The sequence below is a fragment of the Pundamilia nyererei genome, unplaced genomic scaffold (assembly GCF_000239375.1).
Source record: "Pundamilia nyererei isolate P.nyererei 1_Seehausen unplaced genomic scaffold, PunNye1.0 scaffold00284, whole genome shotgun sequence".
NCBI classification, from domain to species: Eukaryota; Metazoa; Chordata; class Actinopteri; order Cichliformes; family Cichlidae; genus Pundamilia; species Pundamilia nyererei.
Genome location: NW_005187685.1, coordinates 598427 through 610002, shown reverse-complemented (window position 1 = coordinate 610002; position 11576 = coordinate 598427). Strand labels below are relative to the sequence as shown.

General features: G+C 40.8%; 1 protein-coding gene across 1 annotated transcript in view; it reads left to right on the top strand.

The window, feature by feature from the left end:
- gabbr1b (gamma-aminobutyric acid (GABA) B receptor, 1b) overlaps nt 1-10972 on the top strand; it is a 47569-nt gene extending 36597 nt beyond the window's left edge. Inside the window, exons 8-10 of the mRNA XM_005750691.2 lie at nt 6264-6392; nt 6951-7094; nt 7317-10972. Of these exons, the coding sequence (XP_005750748.1) occupies nt 6264-6392; nt 6951-7094; nt 7317-7604 (561 nt within the window). The 3' untranslated portion in view covers nt 7605-10972. The remainder of the gene's footprint in view (nt 1-6263; nt 6393-6950; nt 7095-7316) is intronic.
- Nucleotides 10973-11576: the final 604 nt, after the last annotated feature.

Genomic DNA, 11576 nt, shown 5'->3' with positions numbered 1-11576 from the left:
ATGTGGTTTCAGGCTTGGCTTGTACTCCTGTATCTGCTTGAGGCAGAATTAATATGTACTATTTTAAATACTTTTAGCAAAGTGATACATAATAAGTGATATTTTAACAATTAATCATATCATTTATCTGCAACATGTTCATATATAAAAAGAATCCTAAAGTTGCTCAAACTGCAGAACTGATCTTTCTTTTTTTTTTTTTGTCAGATCTGTTTAGCTCATGCTTGTAACATTTTTGTGACCATTTTCTGACACTTGATTAGTTCATTTCTCCATTCAGCTGTGGGAGAATTGCTCCTGGGCCATTTCAATCACTTGACTTAATTCTGTTTCATTTGGCAGCAAATCACAATATAAAAATCTCTGCACACTTTTCATAGTAACTTTCCAACGTCATAGACAGAAATCCAGTGCTTGAATTTAAGCAAGTTCTGGGCAACAATTGAGATTAAGGCACCTGAAACAAGGCTAGAAATGCAGTTATACAGTAATAAAGCACACTTTAAAATTTTAAAAGTGCCTCTGTAAAGATGGAAGGCCACTGGAAACAGTCTGTCTCCAGATGGGATTAGCTCTTCCCAATTCCCAGTGCGCAGAAATGCTATTTCTTCCACTAAGATCGATGCATTAATGAATTAATAAATAATTATTAATAATAATTTAAGGGCTGGATTGTGTTTGTTCGAGGCTGCATGTAAGTACTGACATAGTAGAGAAAACATGGCTGCTAGCTTGCTGCTTGCATTTGTCAATTTGGAAGAAAATTTTTAGCCTTTGCCCAAAATGGCTGACTACTGATTAATATTGATTGATTTACCTCCAATTTCTCCTGCTTTATTTGATACTATGCACTCTTTTCTTCACTGTCACATTTTTAGACACCGCCAAATTCATCTGCCCTCCGTTTGTTAGCATGATAAAAATGAAAGAATACTGCTGGCAAGTTATTAAGAAATGCTCATCAATCACAATGGAAAACCATGTAAAGACTGGCAAAGATCATAGGAAAAAAAAATAAAAAGTGTGTGAGGTAAGCTTCACTTATTTTTAGTGGAGGATTCTGCTAGAGAGATAAGCACCAAATTTGATTCCTCCAAAAAGAATTTCTTCATTTGTGGGTTTGATGGTGGTGGTGGGTGCGTTGTCCTACTCATTTAGCCTACTTCTCTTCTGACAAAGTGAAGTAGGCTAAATGATTTCAGAAAGCATCACATCATGTTGTGATCTAAAGAAACTCCAGAACAATTGAGAAACAATGTAATTGATATCTATCAATCTTTAAAGGGTTACAGAGCCATTTCTAAGGCTTTTAGACTCCAGTGAACCACAATGAGACCCATTATCCACAAATGGAGAAAACTTGGAACAGTGCCAAAAGTACTTGAGAGAAACCATCGATGACTCATCCATGAGATCACAAAAGGAGTGTTTATGATTCAACAATAAGAAGATGATTTGTGCCCCTGCACCCTTAATCTCAAACAAAACAAAACTACATCAGCACGTAAACCAAAACTCTGAATGGCTCAGAAAACAAAATGAAGGTTTTGGGGTGGTCTACATGAACTCTCAGTTTAAATCCACGACCTTAAACAGGCCATTCACACTTGAAAATCCTCCAATGCATTAAAGCATTAAAACAATCCTCCAACGAAGAATGTGCCAAAATTCCACTGTGATGTGAAAGACTTAGGTTCAGGGGACAATTGCTTTTCACACAAGGCCATGTACTGTAGACATGGAGAGCTTTTTTCAGTTAATAAATGCATCATTATTTAAAAACTGCATTTTGTATTTAATCAGGTTATCTTTGTCTAATGGTAAAATTCTTTTTATCTGACCATAGCTTTTTGTGCAATCAGGAAACGTCTTGAAAATGTTCAACAAATACTGAAATCTGTTTGCACAAAATGTTAGATATTTTCCAGAATGTGTTTAGTGACAAATACCAGGAAATTTTTTTTTTTTTTATGTTGGTTTCGTTGGCTATCATTTGCTCTCATGTTCAAGGGTTTTATTCGTTTTATTTATTTGTTATAACCCTTTTGGGTTATAGCACCACTAGGGGGGGTTGCCCTACTATTGTAATAGCTGTGAGAGTCTCCTAGTGGGTGTGTATTGTTCGTGGCAGCCATTCCATGCTGCTTGTGTTCCATTCTAAAAGAAACACCGTACTGTTGTAACAAGCTGGCGCCGGCGATACCAATCTCCGCGCATGTATGAAGGGCGAGTACAGCCCTTTTCATGTCAGGAATGTTTAGCTTCCTCAGTCTACAAATGGCCGTACATATTCAATGACTGAGATCAGATGACTATGTAGGCAGGTCAACAGTCCTTGGGTTTCTTTAGTCTTCAGGTATTACTTCAGAGTTTTGTCCTGCTGCTATGAGAATCTTTTTCCACAAAGATGAAACCAGAAGATAATTATAATTATATAATTCTACAGACAATTGGTCTGCTTCTCTTTCTGTGCAGCTCAAAAGTAGTGGCATGAACTCTTGCCAGGTCCTTTTTGCATGGGTTTGTATGGTAAATCCTGCTGCTGTGGCTTCATCACACATTAAAACAAACACGTTTGTTAAGTTAAATTTTAATTCTCAATTGGCCACTCGTTTGACGTATATTAAATGATTAATGTGTATAGAATGAAATGCTCTATTAAAATATGATTATGCGTTATCAGTGATAAAGTTGGAAAGTGAGTAAGTTCAATATATTAGTCTTTTGATGGTGTGGTTTTGGTCTACCTGATCTTGCTCTGAATACAGTTGACCTCAGCTGTGAAATTGTTGATGCCCCTTTAAAGTGAAGTCAAGTCAAGTAGCTTTATTGTCACTCCAACTTTGTGCAGAGGTACAGTACTCACTGAAATGAGATAACGTTCTTCCAAGACCATTGTGCTACATATAAGGTATAACGTACAGAATATACAGAATAATATACAGACAATCAACACAGGACTACATAAAGTCCAAGTGTACAAAAATTGCCAAAAAAAACCCCAAAAGACACACAGACACAACAGTGTAAAGGTAGACTGCAACAATAACAGTGGGTTGTGCAAAAGACTGAGCATTGTTGCAAAAAGTCACTTGATGTATGAAGTGTGTGTGTGTGTGTGTGTGTGTGTGTGTGTGTGTGTGTGTGTGTGTGTGTGTGTGTGTGTGTGTGTGTGTGCGTCAGTCCAGTCACTGAGCCACCCTCGAGTCTGATGGCTTGGGGAAGAAACTGTTCCCCCAAGCCATCAGTCTGGCTGTGAGAGCTCCAGTACCTCTTGCCAGAAGGCAGCATGGTAAAGAGCGTGTGCGAGGGGTGCATTGGGTCCTCCACAATGCTGGTGGCTTTGCAGAAGCAGCAGGTGCAATAGGTGTCTGTGATGGAGGGAAGAGAGTTTCCAATGATTTTCTCAGCTGTTCCCACTATCCGCTGTAGGGTATTGCGATCCGATACAGTGCAGTTACCATACAAGACAGTGATGCCGCTACGCAGGACACTCTCAATAGTCTCTCTGTAGAAGGTGGTGAGAATGGGTGGGAGATGGGCTTTTCTCAGCTTTCGCAGGACATAGAGATGCTGTCGGGCCTTCTTAGTTATGGAGCTGGTGTTGAGAGACCAAGAGAGGTTCTCTGCCAGGTGAACACCAAGGAATTTGGTGCTCTTCAACCACCACAGAGGATCCGTCGAAGTTAACTGGACAGTGCTCTCCTGAAGTCAACAATCTGTTTTGTTTTGTCCACCTTCAGAGACAGGTTGTTGACTCTACACCAGTCTGTTAGCTGTTGCACCTTCTCTCTGTATGCTGACTCGTCGATCTTGCTGATGAGACTCACCACAGTCGTGTCATCAGCGAACTTGATGATGTGGTTCAAATTGTGCATTGCTGCTGAGTCAGTAAAGTGAACAGCAGTGGGCTGAGCACACAGCCCTGAGAGGCTCCAGTGCTCAGTGTGGTGATGTTGGTGATGCTGTTACCGATCTGGACTGCCTGAGGTCTCTCTATCAGAAGGTCCAGGATCCGGTTGCAGAGGGAGGTGTTCAGACCCAGCAGGCTCAGTTTTCCAATCAGGTGCTGAGGAATGATTGTGTTGAATGCTGAACTGAAGTCTATGAACAGCATTCGTACATATGGGTCTTTATTGTATTTTCCTAGGGTCTACCTTACAATATAAAGTGCCTTGAGGCAGAGCTACTGTTGTTGTCATTAGCCGCTGTATGAATAAAATTGAACTGAATTGAACTGAAATTGAATTTATTGTCCAGGTGGACGAGGGCAAGATGTAGGGTGGTGGCACTGGCGTAATCTGTTCACCAGCTGGGGGGACAGGCAAACTGCAGTGGGTCCAGTGTGGGTGGCAGCCGGGTCTTCCTTACGAACACGTCATTCTGAGCGTCAAAACGTGCATAGATGTTGGAGAGGTAGGGAGACGTCACCATCACAGGCAGGTGCCATCTTCCTGTAGTTGGTGATGCCCTGCCAGATGTGCTGTATGTGACGAGGTGATGGATTGTAAGTGTGAAAACTATCAACTTCATTAAAAATAATGGTGTGAATTCCAGATGTTTTGCTAAGCTTTGTGAGGACATGGAAGCAGATTGTGTCTAGCTGCTCTACCACAGTGAGGTGAGCTGGCTTTCAAGAGGACTGGACCTCAAATGTTTGTTGGAACTGGGGAATGAGATCGTTTCTTTTCTCACAGAGAAAAAAACATCTCCTCTTGCACATGAACATCTCACTTCAAGGGAGAAACAGCAACATGTTTTTTTGTTGCAGACAAAGTTGAAGCTTTCAAGAGGAAATTGCTTTGTGGACTAAGAGGGCCCAGGAAAAGAGGATGGACATGTTTCCACTTTTGTCTTACATCTTGGAAAACTCTCCTCAGGGGAAGATCAGTGATCAGTCTGTCAGCACCTTTCACAACTGACAGAGAAATTTGCTAAATATTTCCCTGAGGAATCCAGAGAAGGACACATGTGGATTTTGGACCCATTTTCTGTGGAAGTCTATATGATAATTGTGTTTTTCTAACTATGGGTAACTGAGGATCAGAGGTGTGTCAGGATAATGAAAGGTGAAAAATGAGAGGGTCTCCCAGTGGTTTCCAGACAAGATCAGATTAACTGATTCGGTTTGATGAGTTATAGAGCAAAAACCTGGTTATTGAGTGCAATGGCAGGTATGGGAGGTTCTAGCATGAATGGAAGGGCTAACATTTAAGGCTTGCAAAAATAAACCCTGAAGCCAATGATCGGGCCAACTGGCTTCCAGTTGTACAAATCAGTGACAAACTTTTCTACACTACGTTTTGCCCTGCCATAAATTTAATAATTGGCCACGCTGCCCTCAGAGACTGGGTGAGTGAAAAATAAGCTTCAGCCCATGCCAGCGTCTTTCTCCTCAGCAGACCTACTAAGTGGGAGAGTTTAGCAGCATTGTCAAAGAAAGAGGCGATTGGCCGAACACAAGTGAGTACTGTAAGAGAAAGCCCTGTACTGGCCCAACTCACCGGAAAAAGGTTTGAGTGTTGAGGTCACTGCATCATGGAACACAGGCATGGTTTGCAGAGACCAGGGCAGAGAAAAGTGGAGCGTCTTTCTCAGGAGCAGCAAACGGGGACTGTGCTGAGTGTACTGGTGGCTGATTGGGGGTGGGAGTGATGTCTGAACAGAGCTTTGGAAATGTGGATAGGATTTCCTACTGTCTGTCACTGATTGATTTGCACCTGATTTTGCCTGAAACTGCAGGATTTGCTCGTGATCACCAATTATTGCTCCCTGTTTGGAGATCACTGTCCAAATTACGTCTGCTGGATCTATTTTTTCTGCCAGTTTGTACTGTCAAAGGCGGTCAATGGTGTGAAGGCAACTGAGGGAGAGGGTGGTTAATTCCAGAGCTGAGTTAAGGTTGACAGAAGGTGAGTTTTCAGGAATGAAGACGGGAAAAGAGAGGCTTCGGTGAGGGTGACTGAGTGAGAGTCTGGCTATTTAGTGTTAGCCGTTAGTAATGCCGTTACTTTTAACGCTGTTAATCCCATCACTGGTCTTCAAAATTTCCATTAAATTGAAGCCAGAGGTTTTGTATTAATGTTCTGTAGAAAACAGTTGGACTGAATTCCACCTGGTCCTTTTTTACTAGTGTGATAGGTAACTCTGTTGAAATTGTTACACTTTTTTTTTAAAATTTATGCTAAGACTAAAATTTTCTTGTAATTTTTTTTTGTAATAAACAAGCTAAGCTTATCTACTCTATTTATTCTTCTCTTCAGGTACTGTGTATGATCACAGCTCCAGTCACCATGATTCTGTCCTCCCAGCAGGATGCCTCTTTCGCCTTCGCCTCTTTAGCCATTGTCTTCTCAGTCTACATCACCCTGGTGGTTCTGTTTGTCCCCAAGGTAAATCCATCTCACACCTCTCTTCATCCCATACCTGCAGATTAAACTAGCACATTTAGTGTAAGACCGGATGAAAATCCATTAGCATGGACGGCATCTGAGACTGCATGATATATCACCTGAGGGTCTGCTAATTGGGTGAGTGTTGCCGTGTCAGCATCACCAATTCAGATCTTTAACAGTCTACTCTGGCCAATCAGCATGGTGCTGTGTCTCTGTTCATATTCCTGGAGTGCTGTTAGTTTAGGGAGGATGATATTAACTAAGTACACAAATATCACGTCCATACTTGCCAAGTAAATCAAAAAACACATTTTAATTAGTAAGAATGAGGTCCCATTCCTCTCTGATAAAGGATTCTAGATGCTCTGTAGTCCTGGGTGATCTTTGTTAAATCCTTTGTTTCATAATGTGCAAAATGTTTTGAGTTGGTAAAAGTTCTGCAAAAGAAGTATCTATCAGCAGATGGACTCTTCTACAGTACTACAAAGCTCTGCTGTTATAGATGCACTATGGAGTTTTCATGTATCACATTAAAAACATTTGCACAATTTGTAGATGCGGCGCCTGATAACACGTGGTGAGTGGCAGTCAGATGCCCAGGAGACCATGAAGACAGGTTCATCCACCAATAACAATGATGAGGAGAAGTCCAGACAACTAGAGAGAGAGAACAAGGAACTGCAGAAGATCATCCAGGAGGTCAGGCAGGCCCTTTTCTTATCCAAGTGTTTGTTTCATTTAAGCTCTTCCTCTGTATTTAACAGGTTAATGACTCAAATACTTTTTCTCCCAAGAAGTACCTAAACAAGAAAGCAGGTTCTCCTGTTAACTAAGTCAGTTAAAACAGATGCTTATCATGTAAAAGTCTTTTTGGATCTGTAATAACTTAATTTTTGAGTGTTTACTTTACTTTTCCCTTAGAAAGAAGAACGTGTGTCAGAGCTGAGAAACCAGCTGTCTGAGAGACAGGCCCTGCGATCAAGGAGAAGAGCGTCCACCATCACTAATCAGAACCACAGCCCCCCTCCCTTTTCCATCACCCAGAGTGACCCCAGGTCGTTGGCCCCTCCTCCAGGATACCCAGCGCCTGCCTCTGACCCTCATCCTGTTCCACAGTCCTTCGCCAACTCGTCCAGCCTCTACCAGTCAGACAGCAAGATCAGTCGAAATAAGTGTCACACTAGCCGGCTTCAGCTACTCTACAAGTAAGATGGTGGTTAACAGTGGCAGGATGAGGATAGTAATACAAGTTTGAAAAATAAATAAATATCTAAGGTTTAAAATGAAGATTAAAAAAAAGGTCAAGGATTTTCCCTCAGACAGAAATGAGTGCAGCAAAATATGTTCCAGTCAAGCAACAGCTCAATAAAAACACTGAGAAGGCACATACACAGATATACACCCTGTGATAGCACATGTACTTTTGATTAATTTGATTGAGGCATGAGCAGCGTCTTTAAATGTCCCCTGGCTTTGAGGTCAGTTTACCACTACTACTACAACTTGAAAACAGTAGAGCGGCTGTAGCTCAAGATGTAGACTGGGTCATCCACCCGTTGGAAGATTGGTACTTCTGTGCTTGGCTCCTCCAGACATCAAAGAATCCTTGACCAAGATCCTGAGTTGCCCCAAAGGCATCCATCACAGTATGAGGTAAACAGCACTTAGTCATAGAAAAAAGTGCTTAAATGAATGTGTGCAAATGGGTGAATAAGGGTTGTAGTAAGGAAGCACTTTGAGTGTTCAAATACAGTAGAAAAATGCTATATGTGTACCAGTCCAGTATTTTCTAAGCTGATCTCTGCTGGATTTGTTTTTGATTTATTGTTCTGGATAAATTTCCTCCCAAATTTGTAACTGGTCTGTTCTCTATTAGATTTAAATGGTAGCGTACAAAACTAGCGAGGTTAGTTTAGACGGGGCGCCTTAGGATTGAATCAAATAAATTATAGTTTTAAACCTGTCCTGGTGCTCACTGTTTGGTGAAAGAGGAGCAGAGGTCTGTCCAAGAAATCTGTCTTCCAGTTTTTATGAGTGAAATTTTATTATTTCATTAGTATGTTGCTTAGTACTAATTAGCAGGTATCCACAGTATCTGCCCAGTGCACCAATATAGTTAGTGGTTGCAGTTTGCTAACCAGGCAAGAGATGGCTAATAAGCCCCACTTTTAATAACATGCTGGTGAGTGGCTGCATCCATCATTGTTATTACACTTTCAAACTGGTTGGGTTTATATAGAGAGTGGTAGAGTTGTAGAACAACAAAATTCCCAGAAGACTAGGCTATTTGTGTATAAGCAAGATAGACATAATTATAGCCTACATACATACTTACATTCTACATTTGTTCCCCAGTGATAATATCTTTGAGCAAACCAAAAGACTGTGTTTACAGACTTTTATGGTTGTGGTGTGCATTGCTACAATGTGTAACTAAATTTCTGTGTACTAGATTTAATGCAGAAGTACAAATCAAGTTGAACATTGCATACAACGGTATTTTCAGCAGTGACAGGTTTACTATCAAAATTCAAAGTAATCATTTATGAAACAAGAAGAAGAGCATTCTGTCTGCAATGACCATAAGAACAACAGCTGCCACTGACACTGAACACTGAAGTTGGACCAATGAGAGCTTCTTTAGCTGAATCATTAAAAAACTAGAAACATATAAAAGGCGCTTTGATATGCAGTTATCAGCATGCCTATTATGATGATGTTCACAGATTCATGATAAAGCTGCTGACCTAGGCATGATAGTCAGCATCCCCCACTGGTGTATGTAATAGACATAGTGTCAGGTGGACCCAGGTGGCAGATCACTCAGACAGACACGGTTGCAGTTAAACAGGTTTATTTACAGTGAGGATGAATATCAAACATAACACTTACATGAGATTGAATGGAAAACTCAAACTATCCAGAGGGGGAAGAGGAGAAAAGAAAGTTAGTGACCGATAGCAACAGAGCTGAGGAGATACGGAAATGTTCACAAGGAATTAGAGAGCTTAGTCGCCACACGGTTAGTACGGACTTGGGCGAGGTACATAAAACAGGAGGTTGAGGCGGGGACCAGCAACAGTGTAGGCGAGTGGAGTGACGGGGTCCAGAAGAGATGAACTGAGGTAGCACGGTGAAGTGGACAGGTGGTTGGCTGGGCAGAGAGTGTCGTCATTTGACAGGAAGCAGAGGAGAAGGAAATCTGTGAATACCTTGGTTATCAAAGTAGTACATAAAAGACGGGTGATCTGTTACTGCTTGAGGCTAAGACAATAATCTGACACCTGAGAGCTGCTTCTTAAATAGTCTGATGATGCCTGATGCTCAAAGGGTGCATCAGGGAAACCGTGATGATCACAGCCCAGCAGCCTATTCCAAAAAAGGAAACGACACAAAACACAATAGAACACACCCGTCCCAGCTCCTAACACATAAAACGTGCACAAAACTTACAGTACATCATTATTATTATTCATAAAATTACTATTTTATTTAAATATTTTAAGGAAAATGCAGGCTAGAGGGTCTCAGTTCATACAGGGCACATTTAAGACACTTTTAAATCACAGTTTAAAAAATAATCAAATGCCGCAACAACAGCCTAGCAATCATTTAGAACTCATAATATGGTCTTCTAATGTGGTTAAATAGTGATTTAAGAGACTGACTAAAAAATATGATTTTCTTTTTAAATAAATGTTGCAAATTTTGTTAGTGGTTATGTTCATTATTTAATTAGCTTTGTCACTGTAGCTCTTCTGGTTAAATGTTTGGTGGTGGTTTAAACAGTGTTCCTGGTCGCTGTTTAGAGAGAATCCATAGTTGGGTGTGTTCATGCTAAACCCCTCTCTGTCACTTGAAGACGTTTAACATGTATTTAAGAGTTTAAAATTAGAGTCAAACAAAATAAGACCTTAAAATGTTTTATTTAAACTAAATTTGCTGTAGGAATTACATTTGCAGATCTTATGTTTAAGGCTGTAAAATACAACATGACCAATTTTTAAATCAGTTTTTAGACCTTTTTTCTAGTTGCTTAATATTGTTGCTGCTTATTTATGTCACGAGCATATATTTCTTTTAGGATGTAATTACACTGTCCTATACACTTGGGGGTGCTAATGTCATGATTTGTTGTGTTTTACTGTTCCACTGGCAAGTTTACAGCAGCATGTAGTACACGGACACCCATCTTAGGACAGGATGGGTGTCAGCCAAACATATGAATTGAAAAAACATCATAACATTTATCTGGTTCTGTTGTGAACATTTTCTACCAGTTTTGCCTTTTTCTGTTTGGAGAAATGACAATTGGTGTTGAATTCAAACTGCAAGCTTGAAGGTAATATGTCAACTACAGAATGGTTAATTATAATAAACGCAGTAGCTACATGTAATACCAGACTAGCTTTCAATTAAAAATGGTAAGCCTGTTGACTATATGGCCAGCAGTGTATTTCAGACAACTCCAATGAACAGTTCCTGTCACCTTGTTTTTAAAGCTCAAAGCAGAGTTCACTGCAGGCCATTCAATTCAGTTCAATTCAATTTTATTTACACAGCGCCAAATCACAACAACAGTCACCTCAAGGCGCTTTATATTGTAAGGTAGACCCTACAATAATACATACAGAGAAAAAACCCAGCAAGCACTTTGGCGACAGTGGGAAGGAAAAACTCCCTTTTAACAGGAACAAACCTTCAGCAGAACCAGGCTCAGGGAGGGGCGGCCTGCTGCGACCGGTTGGGGTGAGAGAAGGAAGACCAGATAAAGACATGCTGTGGAAGAGACCCAGAGATAAATAACAAGTGTGATTCAATGCAGAAAGGTGATTAAAAAGGAAATACTCAGTGCATCATGGGAATCCCCCATGGCTAGCATCCATATGTCTCTCAGAGTGCAAAATCCCCACATAAACACCAGGAATCATTATGTCAAGATTAGGCTTTGCTCAGAATCAGAATATATTTATCCTCGTCACCCTCTCTGATTCATCCCACTACTGCAGAATCATCATAAAACTAATGGAGGTGGCAGGTTTCTGAAGTCTATACACAGTGAAGAGAAAGGAGACAGGACGGTCCCCTGCAGGGCATCTGTGTTGCTGACCATACTGTCCACCACACAAAACTGCAGGCACACATAGTGTGGTCTGACAGTCAGATAGTTGGCAATCCAGA